The sequence below is a fragment of the Melanotaenia boesemani genome, chromosome 5 (assembly GCF_017639745.1).
Source record: "Melanotaenia boesemani isolate fMelBoe1 chromosome 5, fMelBoe1.pri, whole genome shotgun sequence".
NCBI classification, from domain to species: domain Eukaryota; kingdom Metazoa; phylum Chordata; class Actinopteri; order Atheriniformes; family Melanotaeniidae; genus Melanotaenia; species Melanotaenia boesemani.
Window position 1 is genome coordinate 28,828,259 of NC_055686.1, and position 20,026 is coordinate 28,848,284.

The 20,026-nt window shown below is 43.0% G+C and overlaps 1 protein-coding gene across 3 annotated transcripts in view; it reads left to right on the top strand.

Moving 5' to 3' along the window:
- pde5ab (phosphodiesterase 5A, cGMP-specific, b) overlaps positions 1-20,026 on the top strand; it is a 93,234-nt gene that overhangs the window by 825 nt on the left and 72,383 nt on the right. Inside the window, exons 2-4 of one of the 3 annotated variants that reach the window (XM_041985407.1) lie at positions 1,050-1,206; positions 14,020-14,524; positions 15,585-15,758. In XM_041985407.1, coding sequence (XP_041841341.1) covers positions 1,109-1,206; positions 14,020-14,524; positions 15,585-15,758 — 777 coding nt within the window. In that variant the 5' untranslated portion in view covers positions 1,050-1,108. Of the gene's footprint in view, positions 1-880; positions 1,207-14,019; positions 14,525-15,584; positions 15,759-20,026 lie in introns of those variants that run through there. The other 2 variants (XM_041985409.1, XM_041985408.1) reach the window with 2 other exon arrangements.

The following is a 20,026-nucleotide window of genomic DNA, read 5'->3' on the forward strand; positions in this document are numbered from 1 at the left end:
CTGAAAGTAGCCATCAGAAGATGCTACACTGTGGTCATAAAGGGGTGGACATGGTCAGCAACAATACTCAGGTAGGCTGTGGTGGTTAAACTAGACCACGTTGGTACTAAGGGGCCCAAAATGGGTCAAGAAGATGGATGGATCTATGTTTTCATGATGTTTCCACCAGATTCTAAACCTAGTATCTGAATGTGGAGCTGAAATGGAGACTCATCAGACCAGCAACGTTTCTCCATCTTTTATTGTCCTATGTTGGTGAGTGCGTGTGAATTGTAGCCTAAGTTTCCTGTTCTTAGCTGACAGGAGGCACCCGCTGTGGTCTTCTGCTGCATCCTGGTCCAGACAACTGCTGCTCGCTGGATATTTTCTCTTCTTCAAACCATTCTCTGGAAATCCTAGAATTGGTTGTGAGTGAAAATCCCAGTAAATACGTAGACCAACAGTCATGCCACGTCCAGAGTCTCTTCAGCAGGTCGTCTTCGCCACGTCTACATGCCGTGTGATTGGCTGCTTAGATATTAGCGTTAATGGATACTAGAGCAGGTGTATCTAATAAAGCGGCCCGTGAGTGGCCCCAAAAAAGGCAGATCTGGGTCATGTCCGGTGGACAAGGTTGCGTTTATTGCAGTCATTCAAGCCAATAAAAGAAAAGTGCAGCTTTGAGAAATATTTCTTCTTATTTCTCTGTATGTTATTATTTCATCATTAAGTTGTTTCTAGAAACCGTCCCACTCCCACAGCCCGTTGGCCCGCATCCATGTGTCCCCTGAACCGTTTTCCTGGATGGTTTTATGCTCCATGCTGTTGTTTCTACAGGCTGCTGTTAGTAACGTCCCTGTTCCGGAGCGCGTGGATGAGGAGGGATGGGTAACCACCGCTTTCCCCCCCTCCCTCTCCAGTCCTCCTCTCGCTTCACCAACGAGGAAGCGCTCAGTCGCCGCTTCTTTTACGGCCGCGAGGAGCTCTTCTCTCTTATTCTCTGCTCCACTCTTTCTCTCTCTCTCTCTCCGCTCACGTTTATCCGGCACCGGCGGCTCCTCCGCGCGCAGATGTGCAAATTGTGACCGGAGCTCGCGGCGGGGAGACTGCGTGCTCGCGCCTCTGCGCCATGGAAGACCGTTGTTCCCCGGAAAACGACAGGATGGAAGCCTGGCTGGATGACCACTTGGAGTTCACGCGCTCCTACTTTGTGCGGAAGGCGTCAAGGTAAATTAAAATAGAAAAATAGAATCCTGATTAATTCCCTTTTAGTTGATCTTATTTTTATTTAAGGCATGGCTTTACTTCTCTGCAGAGTAAAGTCCTTTTCTGATCACATGGGCTGCATGTAAACATGTTTCTGTGGATCTCAGGTGGTCTTCCAGGGCTGTGCATTTCCTTGGAATGCTTTCTCACAGCTCAGCATTATTTCATGTCACTGCTTCACCATCAGCCACACTCCGGAGAGTTGCACATCATTTCACTGTTTACTGCTGTTGGAGGAACTCACACACACAGGCTCGCCATGAATGAAAGGACCTACACTCAGAGAGGGTGGCAAACTGGCCCTTTTATTTCTTGGACAAACAGACGGCGGTGTGTAAGATCCAGGTGTTTAATAGGGTTTAAACGACTAGTTTGATCCCAATACCATGTATTGATACAGTCGAGAGTGAAATACTTTATCTCCTGCGGGAAATTATAAGGTTGTAAGTTTTTTTTTAACTATGGCTGCTGGAATAAAATGATCTAGTGTACCTTTTTGTCTTGCACTTGAAGGAGCCTCTGACTGAACACACTGTGTTGTTTCATCAGAATAACATGTCAACTCTGGTTTGATCATATGAATGAAAACTTTCTGCTAACAGTTAGATCTCCTTCTTTTCCAGGATGACACCTTCTCCTAACATTCCACTAACTTTATTGTCCCAATTTGCTCGAACAGTCTTCGTGTATAGAGTCTAGGGATAGACATGCTCCTGCAGCCATGTCTGGGTGAAACACATTACTGCATTCTCTGTATTCCTTCTGTGTCCCTGTTAGCACTTTGAACTTGTCCATTTTGTTGGCCAGCAATATCACATTTTCAATCCAAATTCTTAGAAACGGTTTCAATTTCCTCCTCTTTTCTCTCTGCCTCATTCCTGACCTGCATCCTTTTTGTTTCCTCTTCAGTACCTAGAGGATTTTGTTACTTTGCTCAATCACTTCATCTGTTCATCCTGATTATACAACCACAACTACAGTAGCTACGATGAAATAACGCGTTCTCGACAGTAATTAATATATGTAATTAAATGGATTAAAATTTTTAACACATGCACAGCATCCGTCATTAATGCAACACGACATGAAGGCGTCTAGAGGCAATATGGAAAAAGTGAATCGACTGGTTCAGTATCTCCATGACAACAGATACATCGTCATGTTCAACGTCTGCTGCATCTTCAATTCCTGAATTTTCTCCGTCCATTTTTACCGCTCACATCTCCAATAACAGCTGCTCTGTCGCAGGTGTAGTGGTGCAGCAGTGAAAAAGGTCCCCCCCTCATACAGTTTCCTGCTGCGGGTTTAGTGGCGCAGCAATGAAAAAGGACCGCCTCTTTTGCAGACTCGTTTGCAAACTGCAGTATGTGAGTAACCAACAGAGGGCAGTTTAGGGCCCAATAAGACCGGATGTAAGGTCATAGGGTTGATAACGTTGAGAATGATGGAAAATTTGTAAGATGAAAAACAGTGTGCTTGTTTTAGGGGTCTTAGGATGCATGCACACTAGAGATGTTCTGATACCATTTTTTTTTCCTGTCCGATACCGATTCTGATACCTGGAATTTAGGTATCTGCCGATACAGAGTACTGATCCGATACCTGTGCTATTTCAAGAGCTCTATTGCATTTATAATTTCAATAGATTATTACATTGTTATATTATGTAGCAAAGGCATATAAACTATAACACATGAACTAAAACATAAAAACAATGATTGCCACAGAACTTCTTTAATTATTCAGTAAATAAACTCAAAGCATTTCTGTTAAAAAAACAAAACAATCTTGAAATTTGACTTTCAGTGAAAGTTTTCTACAACAGACAGGAGCTGCTCATCCAGGACTATAAATTCTAAAACTTTGTTATTGTGGTGGCTTTCTGGCTTTAATTTAGTTAATTTCTTACCTGTTTAAAGGTATTTTCAATTGTTTGTTGTTGCTGCAGTTCAATGAAGTTTTCCTTTAAGGCAACAAACTCCTTGTGCTTTTTAGCGTCATTACAACCCAGATGTTTGATAATGTCGCTGCTGGTAAATCTGGCAGCATGCGTGCAGCTTCTGGAAACTTCAGCCCTGCATATGACGCCTATTGCTGTTTTGCTAGCAGGATTTTCTAATGAGTAAAGTTGCTAACATACCTACGGTTCGCTTCTCGTGTGAAAGAAAACGGAGTATCCAAAGAGAGGAAGCAATGTAGATCATCATGGTGGATGTCTGGCTGCTTCTCCTGCTGCTCAAACTGGACAGATTTTGGTGAAAACTGGTTCAGGTTTGAACACCAAAGTAAATCCAGAGACCAGACTGCAGAAATTTGGTGTCACTCCATTGTTTACTTGTGGTGAATGAGCTGTTTTTTGGTCCTGGCCAATCAATGAGCCGGATATTCTTTTCGGAGAGAATCTCCCCCTAGTCAGCAGTTGTTGTAACTGTGTGACGTTGTCTAGGTAGTTTGGTCCACTTCAGTAAAGTTCAGTGTGAAAGCAAAACAAACCTATGCAAGGTGGGAAATTTGTTGGAATTTTCTGGCCAATTGAACGGAGTCTCCCGGACTATCCTGATGTGAATGTGCCCTAACGTACCATCTGCGATATCACTGCTGTAGTGTTTTCTACCGTAATCTCAAAATTAAGCAATCACCCATTAATTCAACAACTCTTTCCAGTTTAGGTTCTGTAATGCACACCCTAGTGGAATTCTGACAAGCATAGTACACAAGCAAATATGTGAACAATTACGCATCGTACCATTACGATGTTCTTTCTTTAGCACAGCTCACAAATGATTGCTGTAGGTTTTTGTGGCAGCGAGTTAATGAGTCATAGTTTTGTTACACGCCAAGCATTTAACCAGCCTAGCACCAATCCATCAGGGCTGTTTAGGTCATTCTCATTTAACCACTTTAATCACCATGGTAACCTTTTGTTTGCTTTTCATTTAAGAACACCAAAACATCTCATCTCCCTGATTTATATTTATTAAAAAGTATTGACAGGGAACATATTTTCCCCTATCCTCCTTCAGAATATGAAGTAAAAGTTTGTTAGAGGGATATAAGAGGTTTGCACACATCAGCCATTCTGCTGCTCTGGTTGAGAGGTATTGATTCAGCCACACCTCCCCCGGCTACATCAGGGTCGGCTCTGGGGAGGCAAGCAGCTTGATAGGAGATGGAGTGGGAGGGATTCCACCTGACACATCCTCTCTTCCAAGGTTTTTTTTTTTCCTGAAAACAGGATGAAGATGCAAACATTCGTTTTACCACAGGAGGTTTAAACCGGCCAGTCAGGTGAGCAGAAGCTTGCTCAGGTGTAAAAACATCAGAATCAGTTGCATCACCTTCAGGAGAGTGGATGTCTCATATGTGTGTGTTGGCTGATAACAGAGATTCTCTGTGATGACATCAAACATAAACCCTGAGTGACTCACACTGGATTTGTTCCAGTAAATATCTACATCAAATCCATCAAGAGGTTCAAACAAACACACGAGCCTCGTAAAAAGCCTCGAGATTACATAACAATGGGAATGATAGTTATTACCAACATTATTATCACATGCTTCCTTTTTTAGCCCCGTTTTGAGGCAGTGTTAACATTACAGTGTTTTATTTATCTGATTTAATGTTTAAACTTGCTTTTTGAGGAGGGCTCCTCCTTGTCATTGTGTGTTTTTCTATGTAAACTCTAGACTCTAGTGTACATGGATACAGTAAAAACCCTGATCCATCCCTCATCTCTTTATACAGGTATTATGCTTTCAAGTAGCCTGAAAGTCTTTGGCAATAGTTCTCCAGACTTTCAGAAGGTCTTTCAAAGTTTTCTTGGGAAATTGGATGGTTTTTTCACTTATTGTTCGATCAGTTTAGCTATTTAAATTCTTCATCATGAGACCTATTTTTCTGCCTTCTGTCTGAAGAGACAAAAAAGGGCTGTATGTATAATCCTGGTCTCTACAGAAAGCTGAGACGTGTTAGATTACTACAGAATCAGAATCAAGATATGTGCTACTGTGTCAGAGCAAAGTCATCTGGAACACAGTAGGAAATGTAAATGTTACCGCCTCCTAATATTATTAACATTATTTTCAGTGAAAACCAAAAGAAAGCAGCTCAATTTATCTAGGTATGAGTAAAGCAGTCCTATAAAGGAGTAAAGTAGTCCTAGGAACAAGTGAAGTAGTCCTCAGACTGAGTAAAATATTTATAGGAACAAGTAAATTAATCACAAGAATGAATAAATTAGTCATAGGAACGAGTGAAGTAATCCTAGGAATGTGTAACGTAGTCCCCGTAATGAATAAAGTAGTCCTTGGAACATGTTAAGTAGTCATAGGAACAAGTAAAGTAATCCTATGGCTATCAAAATTGTAGGACTGAGTAAAGTAGTCCTAGGAATGTGTGGATTAGTCCTAGGAACGTGTGAAGTAAGTAAATGTTTATTTATAAAGCTCCTTTCCAGATAAAAACCACAAAGTGCTTAACAATGAAACACAAAACACAAAATAACACAATAGCACAGAGAACATAAAAACAAATAAAACTATGCAGATTTAAAAAGATGCGTTTTTAAAAGAAATCACTGAGTCTGCAGATCTCAGGCTGAGATGAAGGGAGGTCCAGAGGGAAGGAGCCACGGCTACAAAGGCTCTGTCACCTTTAGTTTTCAGCCATGTTTGCCAACCAGCAGACCTTAATCACTTCATCTCAGGGACCTTCTGGGAATGTGGGGCTGTAGGAGGTCTCTGATGTAATCAGGTGCTTGGTCATGTAGGGCTCGATAAGTTAAAACCAGAATTTTAAAATGCACTCTGTAATGAATGGGAAGCCAGTACAGCTGGCTTAGTAATGGAGTAACATGAGTTAATTTGGAGGATTTTGTTATTGGCCTTGCAGCAGTGTTCTGAACAATGTGGAGACGATCAAGAGATCACAGCAAATATAAAATAAACAATAAAGGCCCCAGAACAGATACCTGTGGAAAACCATAATCAAGAGATCAAAATCCTAGGAATATGTAAATTAATAGTGGGAACGTCTGAAGTAGTCCTAGGAAAGAGTAGTCATAGGAACGAGTAAAGTAGTCCTTGGAGTGAGTATCAAAATCCTGTGAATGCGTAGTCATAGGAATGAGTAAAGTATTCCTAGGAAGAAGTCAACTAATCCAAGGAATGAGTAAAGTAGTCCTATGAACATGTGAACTCTAGGGGGTCTTGTGGCAGGTGTTGAGAGCATAGTGTTCCCAGATGGGAACGGGGTATATAAGAAAATATTCTAAGCTAAACGGCAGTTCAACATTTGTCTATTGACCTGTGTGTTCAAACACTTTGCTGACTGTGTGCTCCTCACACACAAGGTGTGTTTCCGATACCCCTAGAATTGCGCAAACCTAAATAAAGCAATAAAAAACAGTTGTGGAAACACCTAAATTTTGAAAAACGTCTCAAGTATCACTAAAATGAGATGGCAGCCCGTGTAGATGCAGCAACCTCTCTCTGTCCCGACTGTGCGGCGTTTTGTTTGTCGAAAAACTTTGAAAGTTTTTCTTATCTGTCAACATCTATGTCTATGTCGAAATACATGTACAGTTGACAGGCTCTGTCTGACATCTGCAAAAGCAAGATTTGCAACATTTTGGACTATGAAACAACAGAGACGCTAAGGGAGCTCTGACTACTCCGTAAGCCTGCAATCACATGGGACTCGCCTGCTACTCCTTCCCTGGAAAGCAAGTGTCGGAAACGGTGTGCGAGGAAGCAGAAGAGGGATAAACATGGAGGTATCTGGGCTAGGCTAGCGGCTAACCCAACTCGCCCAGCCATACCATCTATCCTTCTGTCAAACATAGGATTGTTGAACAATAAAATGGACCACATATGACTGCTGAGGTCAGCTAATCGGACAGTGAGTAACTGCTGTGTGCTTGTTTTCACTGAAACATGACTGAACGACAACATTCTGAACTGCATTTCTTTTAAACTTTGTTTTGTTTTGGGTTTTTTTGCACTTGTATTGCATTTTGTACCCTGCTGTAATGTTTTATGTAAAGTACTTTGAATTTGTCTTATACATGAAATTTGCTATACAAATAAATTTGCCTTGCCTATACAGTTGGACCAGCTAGCATGCTACCAAGTGGACAGGGCCCTCGTAAATGGAGGAAAGACTTGCGGCTGCGGGTCTGTGTTCACATCCATGATGTGTGGTGCCGGGACGCTAAGGTGGTATGCAAACACTGTTCACCGCTGGCGGAGTTTATGATCATAAGGTGTCGTCCTTTCTGTCTGCCCAGGGAGTTTACTGCAATCTTGCTAGATGCAGTTTACATCCTTCCCACTAACAACAGCAATGATAGGAGTGCAGCACTTAATGAACTGTACCAGGCCATCAGCGAACGCCTTCAGAGCCAGAGATGAGTCTGGCCTGAGAACAGCAAGAGCCAACCTGTCCTGTACACACACAAGATAACCTCCCTCTTTAAAGACAGCAGAGATGCACAGAGCCTATAGTAGGGCATCCAGGCCATCATGGATGACAAGCCCGTGCCACAGAGCTGTGAGAGCAACACCCCTCTGCTCAACAACCTGAACAGCTTTGCATGCTTTGAAGCACAAAAACAACACACGCCCATAGAAAACCCTGCCCCCTCAGCATGACCAGACTCTATGCCTGTCTGCCATCAGCGTGAAGAGAGATGACTATCTCCACCATCTACACTTGGAAGGCAGCAGGTCCCGACAACAACACTGGCCGTGTGCTGAAGACTGCGCAGAAGAGCTTAAGGAGGTCTTCATGGACATCTTTAACACTTCTCCGAGGCAAACTGTTGTTCCATCATGTTTCAAAGCTGCCACCATCATACGAAGAAATCATCCCCATTCTCCTTCAAGGACTACCGCCCTGTGGCGCTGATGCCCATTATCATGAAGGGCTTTGAATTGCTGGTCATGGCACACATCAAATCCACCCTTCCCCCACCCTGGACCCCTTCCAGTTCCCATACAGAGCTAAACAATCCACAGAGGATGCATTCTGCTCTGCCCATCACCCAGCCCTCACCCACCTGAACAAGAAAGAGAGAATGCTGTTCATAGACTTCAGTTCAGTGGAGAGAGTGAGCAGCACCGAATTCCTAGGGGTGCACACCAGTGAAGACCTCTCCTCCACCTGCTTTATTTATTATCACTGTGCAATATAATAGTTGGAGTTGATTAGGAGAATTTTGCTTTGGAAGTTTGTTTTCTGCTGTTAGATATTGTCAGATGCATTTGTTTTTATTGGCACTTTTATCAGTTTGTAATAATCTCAGATTTTCTTTTTTTCAGATATTTGTTGTGCCTGTGCATTTATTTTTATTTTTATTTTTAATGGTTACTTCAGTGTTGAAATGTCCTGTCCTGTCTTCACCATCGGACAGTGGGAAACATAGTCTTGATTCCATTGTATGTCTTGTACATGTGAAGAAATTGACAATAAAGTTGACTATAGAGTTTTACGCTCTCATGAGGTGGTTTTTCAGACGTGTTGATATAGAAGTTTATCACTAAAGTGTGATGGAAACACTTTTTTTCACATTTACACGTCCCCGGACGTGATGCAGGGGGTCACGTGACCAGTTCATGTCAAGTAAAGATGCCGCGGTATGAGTAGACACAGAAGGAGACAGAAATCTTTTCACAAATAATTAAGAAAAAACTGTAACTGCCATCCTTGATAGCAAATAACAGTGAAATGCTGAGTTTTACAAAGAATTAGGAATCTCCTTCCAACTCAAAGTTGAGTCTCACAAGATGAGATTTTACAATAACTGCTTATGCATCAAACACCATTCAATAGAAGCACCTGCAAATCACAATTGTATTTTGTCAAAATTTTAGAAATATCGCTTTTATTTTGCGAAAAACTGTAATGAAACACAGCTACTGATGTATGACCCACATTACATCTACAAGACTTAATTTAAAGGTAATTGTAGGAGAAATTTCTTACATTTTAGTGAGTCAAACAACATTTTTGTGGCTTTTTTGTACAACTAGAAGCAGCCTAAGCAGGAGGTGGTTAGTATACAGAGAAGAACAGGACAAAGATAACCAGAGGCTCCAGACTGAGGGTCAGTTTTCTGACTTCGTACTGGAACATGGTCTTTAATGCATTCTGCTCTCATTCTCTTCTGGGAATTTGTTGCATGGTAAAATGAACTGCATTTGCTTCTAATGTTTACCTCGACAAGCCCTTCAGGGTGATTCTCAGAAAAAGATATCTCTGTGGTACTGGGTAGCAAAGATTTCTGAGAGTCATTTTTTACTAGCTTTAAATGTCCAACTACAGCCTTCGTATTTCTAGGGAAGATTATAAAGGGCTGTACCATATTTCCCTGCTGTCAGTTTTCACTAAGGTGTGTGGAAAGTTCTCAAACTTTTCTGTAATTTTCTTCAGCTACAACCCTGGAAGGGGTGGCTGGGGAAACCACTAAAACCATTTATGCTGGTTTTAAAGAAAAATGAAGTGAATGGCCTAAAATAAGCTGTTTATTACGTTGCGTGTCCTCTTTCTTCCTCATTCTGATGCTCAGCTTGAACTCCAGCAAGTTGTCTTCACCACGTCTAAATGACTATATGCTGCCTTTTGATAACCTGGTTGGATATTAGTGTAAACAGGTCATTGAAAAGTGAGTTTGTCCTGTTTACACTGCTGAGTCCACGTTTGGGGATGTTCAGTATGGTGTAAAAAGTAGTTCCAGGGTGATGTTCAGCATGGTATAGCATCCCCTCTTCTTCTAACAGCTGTCTGGAAACATCTGGGAAGTGAGGAGACCAGTTGCTGGAGTTTTAGGAGAGGAATTTGAACTGGAAAACCAAATATAATCTTTGTATTCAGGAACCTTTTACTAAACCACATCAGTATTGAGACGTCTGCCTCCTCAAAGAACTTGTTAGCTGAATTTCACTCTGGTCTTCTGTGATTAGTTTCATCACTTAGTGTAGGTGGTGGACTGTGACCTGTTTGCTTTGGGGGTTGGATATTGGTGGGCGGTGCCTTATGGCTGTGGGTCCCTAGAGGTTTCTCGTGGTGAGGATCTGGACTACTCCACTGTGGGGATGGCTCTGTCATGGGCTGTGGGGGGTCTGCAGTTGGGGCTACCTCGTGGCGGTGGGGCGTGGCCATTAGTGGGGCCTAGGTCAGTGGGCATCAACCCTGGGCTGGGTGGCCAGGCTGTTCTGGGACAGGCTTGGTGGGAGTTCAGAGCTATGGTGCCTGGGTCTGGCCCCTTTCTTAGGGGGTGGAGGGGTCAGTTGGTGCCAGGGGTTTGGGCTTGCCTGGGTGTGCTGTTATGGGGTGGGTTGGTGCATGCCCTGGTGTCTGGTTCCTGCCCCGGGACTGGGATGTAAGGGTTTGAAGGGAGGCTGAGGGGGTTGGTGGATTGTAGTGGGAGGTGCTGGGGCGTGTTTAGTGGTTAGACTGAAAGGTTGTGTGTGTGTGTGTGCCAGGATGAGTGAGAGCGGGCGAGGGTTAGGGTTAGGGTTACAGGCTCTTGGGGCCCTGGGCCCTTTGCTCTGGTTGTCCTGGATGGCTGGTGCCTGGCAGGGTTGGCTGATACCGATCTTGGCCCGCCAATGCCTGTGTCCCTTAACAGTGGGGGGCTCTGGCTAGGAGCATTCCTCTGCCACACTCTGGGTGGATCCAAGGTCGTTTTCATGGCAGGGTGGCTGGGGTTTGTGCTCTGGGACTGCTCCTAATCACTCGGGTAATCAGCAATCCTGGATCTTGGGATCTTGTTCAGGAGTGAGGGAAGGATGGAGCGGGAGATCAATAGGCGAATCGGTACAGCATCTACAGTGATGTGGACTCTGCATCGGTCTGCCGTGGTGAAGAAGGAGCTGAGCCAAAAGGCAAAGCTCTCAATTTACTGGTCGATCTACGCTGCTACCCTCACCTATGGTCACGAGCTGTGGGTAGTGACCAAAAGAACCAGATCGCGAATACAAGCGGATGAAATGAGTTTCCTCCGCAGGGTGGCTGGGCTCCTCCGCATCGAGAGGAGCCAGATGAGGTGGCTCGGGCATCTGGTTAGGAAAACTCCCTGGTGAGGTGTTCTGGGCACATTCCACTGGGAGGAGCCCCCAAGAAACCCCCAGGACACGATGGACGGACTACGTGTGGGGGCTAGCCTGGGAACACCTTGGGATCCCCCCGGATGAGCCGGCGAAAGTGGCCGGGGAGAGGGAAGTCTGGGTTTCCCTACTTAGGCAGCTGCCCCTGTGACTTGACCCCAGATAAGCTGTAAAAATGGATGGATGGAGGGACGGACGGTTGGTCGGTCGGTCGATCGGTCTTATACCTACAAAGCTCCCCTTGGCAAAGCAAATTTGTTCAGCACAACACAGCAGCCAGACCAACATTCTGCTGCTACCATGCTGGACAGGTCAAGTTACAAAAGAAAAAGGAGAGAAATGTTGTCCCATTCTGGTCTGATGCAGGATTCTAGCTGCTCTACAGTGCTGGACCTTGGTTGCTGTATTTCTGCTTCCACGAAGCTCCAGATGTGTATTGGTGAAAGGTCTGGACTGCAGGCAGGCCAGTTCAGCATCTGGACTCTTCTCCTGTGAAGCCATGCTGTTGTGATGGATGCAGGATTTGGTTCAGCGTTGTCTTGGTGACATCTGCAAGGCCTTCCTTACGTATTAAAGATGTATTAAAGTCAGTAATTTAGCAGGACCTGATGGTGTCCATTCACACACATCTTTAGTCTGTGGTGCTCGGTACTTCATTTTATTATTTTATTGTCTCTTTCCTCTGTTAAAATCCAGTAATTTGGGAAACATCTTGTCCTTTTCCCTAAAAAGATTAAATGTTTAGGTCCATTTGCTCCCTCCCTGATGGAGCAAACCGAGTAATACCACTGGAAATCATGGGGGGGCAGTGTTAAGCCAGTATAACTGATGTATGAAATGCCACAGGAACAAAGAAGAAAAAGTCACTGCAATCTAATTAATGGCCACACAGACCACCACCATCACTGCCTTGCCTCCATTTATGTCTCTTTCTGGATAGACATTATCACAATCTTCTCCACTGTTACCATGGTTACTATTGACTTAAGCCGACGGAGGTGAGCACTAAACTCTGTACTGCCCTCTGGTGGTTGTATTGCCTAACAACCACACCAACGTAAAGGACACATGGAAACAAGTTGAAACGGGAAAAGGGACGGCAGTGGCTCAAGCGGTAGAGCAGGTCGTACAATGAAGGTTGGCGGTTCGATTCTCACTCCCACAGTCATCTGTCATTGTGTCCTTGGGCAAGACACTTCACCCTCCTTGCCTCCAGTGTTGGCATCACAGGTGTATGAATGTGGAGAGGCTGTAGTCGCGGATTGGCTGCCATGTTTCCATCAGTCTGCCCCAGGGCAGCCTTTGTTACACAAGTAGCTTACCATCACCAGTGAGTGAGGAGTGAATGAATAATGGATACACAATAAAAAGTGCTTCGGGTGGCTTGAAAAGCACTATGTAAATCTAATCCATTATTATTATTATTATTATTATTATTATTAACCTAAGAAAACTAGTTCCAGCATCACATGTAATGAAGTTGTCCTAGATCACCTGGCCAGGCAGGCATCAGCTCTTCAGGGCCTTCTGCAGGTTTCTTATGGGAGATGTGTGGGCATTGATGTGCTTCACATATATAGTCACCTTGATACAGGTGCTAGCTCTGTTAGGATCATGTTTGTTTACTTTTTATTTAGTGTTTTTAATACTGCTATAGACCACCTTTTGGCAAGGCCAGTTTGTTAGGCTGGGTAACACAGGGCATGGTTTCATCTCCTTTTTATTTACTCTTTACATTGCTGACTACAGGCATCACCCGCATCTTGTCTGGTACAGACCTTTTCAGATGATGCTGCCTTAGTGGGTCTGGTTAACCGGAATGGTGACCTGGCCTAAAGACTGGAGGTCCTGTCTTTCTCCAATTTCTTATAGATGAATGCAGGGAAAACCAAAGAACTGGTGATTGACTTTAGAAAGAAAAAGAAGGTTCTTCCAATGAAAGTCATACCTGCAGCTGTTAGACTTTTCATTCACATTGTGTCTAATGGGTTTTATTCAGTGTTTCTTTGTTTTTTATTCATGCTTTTAATCGTGTTTCCTTTTACTGCCATACTGCTCTCAGAGGAGAATGATGTATTTACTGTTGGATGATGATTGTGCTGTTTGTTGGCTGTATGGGTTGATCTGGTGGCAGAATCTTTTCCTCAGTGGGATTAATAAAGTATTCTATGTATTCTAATGTTTGCTTTGAACTTCAGCAAGTCTTCTTCACCATGTCTACGTGAGCAGATGCTGTCATTAGCTGATATTTGCGTTGATAGCAGGTGAACAGGTGGAGCTGGTAAAGTTTGGCCTTAGTTCTGTGTTTTGAGGCTTCCAGACCCCAGGTGCTCCAAATTAGGATGAACCACCAATCAGCACAAGGCCATCACAGCATGTCTTTTAACTTTGTAATTCATGAAACCTGAAGGAGTTTGACATGACCAGATGGCTAAAAAACTGGGTAGAAGGGGGGATCACAATGCTCCCAATCAGCACTAGTGAGTACTTACTGAGAGAAATCTGAGAGATGGGAGCCTTGGATTGCCTGTACAGGTTTTAGAAGATGTGCTGGAATATATCTCATCTATAGCAGCTCTATCTCTGCTGTGGGTTGCTCTGTAGCAAGCTGCTCCTAGGTTTCTATGTTATGGACACTCAGGCGGTTTCTTTTCTGTTTCAACAGGGAGATGGTGAATGCCTGGTTCGCTGAGCGAGTCCATACCATCCAGCCATCAGTGTCCAAAGAAAACTCTTCCCAGCAACGGGCCTACCAGTCCTCAACAGATCTCGGCCTCCCCTCTGCCTCCACCATCCTGCCACCCACGCTCAGCCTCCTGGACAACCGCTGCCCATCCCCAGCTTCAGTCCCCAGTCCAGCTCCTGGCACCCCTACTCGCAAAATCTCAGCATCAGAGTTCGACCGGCCACTCAGACCCATAGTGGTTAAAGACTCAGAGGGAGCTCTGACATTTCTTTGTGACACTGACCGTGAAACAGTCCCTTTTCGGGGCTCAGTAATGGGTGAGGGTGGTAATGGAGGTGGTACTGGCAGCAACAGGGACCGTTGTGCCAGACTACTGGAGCTGGTAAAGGATGTGTCGAGTCATCTGGATGTGACGGCACTCTGTCATAAGATCTTCCTCCACATCAACGAGCTGATCGCTGCAGATCGCTACTCACTGTTTCTGGTAGGGATGAAATCTTCATGTTTAAACTGGAGCTCTGCCGTCAGCCTGAGCAAAGGGAAGGAAAACTTGATTATGCATCTTTACTTTGGCAGCATGGAACCTCTTATTTTAACTGGCTGCCACCACCAAACACCATATTGTTAATGGTAAATGAAGTGGTTATTGCAGTTATATGAAACAAACTTTTTCTTAGGATTTTATGTAACCTAGAGAAAGAAAAGTCATTTAGAAAATCCCACAAGTTGTCTTTTATACCACTGGTGGTTCTCAGATTTCAACATGAAAGATAAAATTGATTCATTCGTTTGTTTTGGGCAAGACTTTGTTATTTTCCGTGCCGCCAATAAGCTTATTTATTTTCTAGCAGTCTGTATGGTAGTTTTCTTCCTGAATCATTCTTGGTAAGAAGTGAAACTATCAAACAGAAGGCCTGAAAAATGTTGTGCATAAAGTGTTAGTGTTTGCTGGCTCTGTATAGAGCTGGAGCATGCAATCAACTGGATTCTGCCCCTAAGACCTATTTAACCTCAAAAATACAAACTTCAGTCTGTATTTTAAAACAGCTAGGTTTGTTTGTTTTTTACCTGCACTAAGAGCAAAGATATTATTCCAAATGGAGTTTGGTTTATTACAAAGTAGCCTCAGTGGAAGCAATTTATATCCATGCTAGTTGATTAAAAACAAAACACATTTATCAGTGCCAACTGATACATATTAGCATATACAAGGCTCATTTACCCATGCTAATTGACAAATCTTAGCAAAAACAACAGATTTATTAGTACCAACTGACACATAGTAGCTAAAAAGCTTATCTGTCCATGCTAACTGACAGATATTCGGAAAAAGCAAAGGACATTTGTCAGTGCTAAATGTGAACAAAGCCAAAGCAAAATGTCAGTGCTGACTAATGTTGTCTATGATGCCTAATGCCTTTCTATAGAAGAATTTCTTGTTTTTTTTTTTTGGGGGGGGGGGGGGGGGGGGTTGTCTGTGCGTTGTTTTAATTTCATTTTATTTTCCGTTTGAAGTCGCTATCCTTATGGGTTTGTGGTTGCAGGTGGGCGAGGACAGCTCCAACCGGAAGTTCCTGGTGAGCCGGCTGTTCGACGTGGCTGAGGGATCAACGCTGGAGGAATCTTCCAGCAGCTGCATCCGACTAGAGTGGAACAAAGGCATCGTGGGACATGTCGCTGCAACGGGACAGCCACTCAACATCAAGGACGCATACCAGGTGATAACTTTGCTCTTTTTCTCTAAGCCAGGTATGTACAGGGTCAGCATGGACGCTGGTGGCTTGTACTGTGTTTGTGTGTGTCCCAGTTTATGTGCTCTGGGTATATTTGATGGTTCTTGCTGACAGAGCACAGACCAGGACCACAGGCCATAGCAGAGGAGCCAAAGAAGGGAAAGCAGGCCAAAGTGCTTCTGTGGAGGATTTAATGGGCACTTCTGACGCCTTCATTTTACTCACTGATTTTACACCTGGTAGGGTTCCTGTTAGTGACCCATGGAGAGATCAGCTTTCTCTTTCTATTAAATCAAGAGCTGAACCAGGATGACTTTAAAGTTCTTTTCCCTCCTTTTGGTAAATCTTTATTTGATCTTCAAACATGTAGAAAGTGAACATCTTTAACCTGTTAAAATGACAAATGATCAGTAAACTGAACATTTTCTGTGAAGCAGATGTAGGCTTCACGACACAGTCTGTGTGTTCAGAGCGTTATGTTCACCTGAATACATTCAAATTATTACATGTTTATTTCAGAATTATTTCAACTTGATTTTTTGGGTCCTACTTCAGTGAATTATAAACCATTACTAGATTTTACCTTTTGATGCCATTCAGTTCACTTTATTTGTAAAACAGCCATTCACAACAGCATCATCCAAAAGCCTCACCCCCAAATACACACAGTACAATTCAGTCCAATTCATTGCAGTCCAATCATAATCAATTTAAAACAAATTCATCGTATGATCCATATTAGTCAAATTTATATTAACTGTTTATGTGAGGCAACTGTAAACAATTGTGGAGCTAAGAATACCAACAGATTGCATCAAATCGTGACTCAGTGGAGAGGAAAACCTCCAATAGAACCAGAACCAGATAGGAAAACCTCCATTACCACCAGAACCGGGAAAAAAAACTCAGTTAAAACCTGAACCGGGTAGGAGAACCCCAAAAAGAACCAGAACCAGACAGGAAAACCTCCATTAGATCCAGAACTAGGTAGGAAAACCTCCATCAGAACCAGAACCAGGTAGGAAATCCTTCATTAGAACCAGAACCAGGTAGGAAAACCTCCATCAGAACCAGAACCATGTAGGAAAATCTCCATTAGAACAAAACACAGGTAGAAAATTTTTCATTAGAACCAGAACCAGTTAGGAAAACCTACATTAGAACCAGCACCAGGTAGTAAAACCTTCATTAGAACCAGAACCAGGTAAGAAAACCTCCATTAGAACAAGAACCAGGTAGGAAAAGCTCAATCAGAACCAGAATCAGGTAGTAGAACCTCTGTCGGAACCAGAACCAGGTAGGAAAACCTCCATTAAAACCAGAACCAAGTAGGAAAACCTCCATCAGAACCAGAACCAGGTAGGAAATCCTTAATTAGAACCATAACCAGTTAGGAAAACCTCCATTAGATCTAGAACTAGGTTGGAAAACCACTATCTGAACCAGAACCAGGTAGGAGAACCTCTGTTGGAACCACAACCAGGTAGGAAAACCTCAATCAGAACCAGAACCAGGTAGGAAAACCTCCATCAGAACCAGAACCAGGTAGGAAAACCTCAATTAGATCCAGAACTAGGTAGGAAAACCTCCATCAGAACCAGAACCAGGTAGGAAATCGTTAATTAGAACAAGAACCAGGTAGGAAAACCTCCATCAGAACCAGAACCAGGTTGGAAAATCTCCATTAGAACAAGAACCAGGTAGAAAATCTTTCATTAGAACCAGAACCAGTTAGGGAAACCTACATTAGAACCAGAACCAGGGAGTAAAACCTTCATTAGAACCAGAACCAGGTAAGAAAACCTCCATTAGAACAAGAACCAGGTAGGAAAAGCTCTATCAGAACCCGAACCAGGTAGGAAGACCTACATTAGAACCCGAACCAGGAAAGAAAACCTCCATCAGAACCAGACCCTGTTAGGAAAACCTCCATAAGAACCAGAACCAGGTAGGGGAACCTCTGTTGGAACCAGAATCAGGAAGGTTGATCATCTTCGTGGACTGATTGGTCAGTCCGAGCGTATAGTAACTTGACCTGAGGGATGGCTAAGGACAAGAATATACTTTTTAATCAAAAGCGGAATTGTTCAAATGCCTGTTTGTTACCAGAGTGTGCCACCTCAGGGAGCGCATTAGAGAACTCAGGCCAGATAGAGTTGCTGAGTTGTAGGACGGAACAGAGGTTTGCATCTGGTTAATTTTGACATTGTTTCAGTTAAAAAACAACAACAGCAGTATGGTGGATGGTCTGTAAGCCCCAAAACCAAGCATGCCATGTCTCGCCCATCATTTTTACCACTGTATAAGCCTTACATCAGGTCAAATTAGTCACTACATTGCCCCTACTGGCTATTCATATGTTGCAGCTTACAACTATCTCAGGATGTGCACAGACAATGCTTCAAACAAGTGTGAAATACATGAGGCAGCCATGATAATCACACATACACGTAATTAAAAGCAAGTATATTTTCTGCCTGAGGGTCACCAAGCCAACCCTGAGAAAAAATCTAAGGCCTAGTCTTAAATTCAGAAAGGATGTCTGCTTTCTAAACCCAAACTAGGACCTGGTTCCATAGGAGAAGACTGAAGGTTTTGACTCCCACTTTACCATTGCTCAGGTCCTGCATTTAACTGTTGAGGACCTTGATGGGAACCAATATGACAAAAACCAAAAAACTGAAAATGTCATTAGATAAAATCTGTATGCAAGTAAAGTGAAAGAAAATAAAAAAGAATTAGATTTCTTTCTCCTTTGCAGACCTTGCTGTCATATAACAGGTCTAATGTGGTGCTGTAATCAGTAAACTGAGCATGTTAAGTAGGTGAGTCAAACTAAAACTTTTCCTGTAGCTTCTTTGTGGATGCAGATTGAGTTGCAGCACTTTGACCTGTACAGATGGAGCCGCTGACCTTAAACATCTGTTTCCACATTAGTATTTCCAGCAGTGCTTTTTGGTCGCTTCAGTTAACCAATGATAGACTGACGGTAGTGAGATGTGTTGGGGCTGGAGAGGAATGCACAGGCACGGACAGTATTGTGTTGGTGTGTATATATGGGCTTCTTGCTTCAGAAACTGACCCTCTGGAAGAGTTAGGAGGCATTTGTGTGGCTTACAAGAAGAAGCAAACACGTGGCTATGATTGTGTGCATGTGTTTTGTGTATGTTATCAGTCTGGCTTCAGTGTGTGTGTGTGTGTGTGTGTGTGTGTGTGTGTGTGTGTGTGTGTTCCCATCAAAGCTTATTTATTCTTTAATAACATGTTGCTCATCAATCAGTTGCTGCTGAAATGTAACAGACTGAATGAATCCAGCAGAGAACATAAGTATTAGAGCTTCGGGACCCTTCTTTCCTTTTCCTTAGTAAATCATCTGATGAAGGGTAATCTTTCATCACAAGTCCTGTTCTAGATATTCTGTCTTATTTCAAGTTTTGACAGCCGTTTCCACAAAGGCCCTTAAATCATTAAAGTGATGGTGGAACAACTTAACTGCTTCCCTTACTGGCAGCATATGTTTAGAGCAAAGCCAACCAGTGATGATTTAGCATTTTAAAGATGGTTGACATCAGCCAAGAGAAGTTTTCTATTGGCCCTTTCACACTGGCAGGAATTTTAGGAATGCCTGGCCATCTGAAAATAATGTGCATTTTTATACACTTCACAGTTTTGTGCAATCAAAAACAGTTAGTTCCACATAGGTACAGTCCGAAGAAATAATGTCAGCGGTGTTCAAAATTCCATCTGCAGATAAATTTATACAGGCAAGATATCCGGAAAGTAAAAATTATCTCATCACAGTATGCTATCTTATGTAGCTATGCAGGGAGGATGCTTAGATATAGATGCCACCTCTGACGCTGCTGTCCATAGGAACGATGCATCAATGCGGCCGCCATCTTGGCTGCGGAAAGCCGCGTCTACTTCCTGCATTAGTCAATGGAGGCAGAGGTCGATTAAAATCACCGTAACTTGCTGAATTTTCAAACCATTTTAAATCAGTTTGATTTATTAGAAATGTTACTCACATTTTAATACAATACATATATATATTTTTAATCTATATCATACACTTACACATACTCAGACACACACCCTCATGCATACTAAATTTCTTCTACAATACTAGAAATAATAATGGTGATACTCATATGGAGTTATATTATATTTATAATATGAATAATATAAAATATAAAGAAGTAAAAAATAAAGGAATGCGTTAAAACAAAACACTCATTCAAAACAAAGGATTG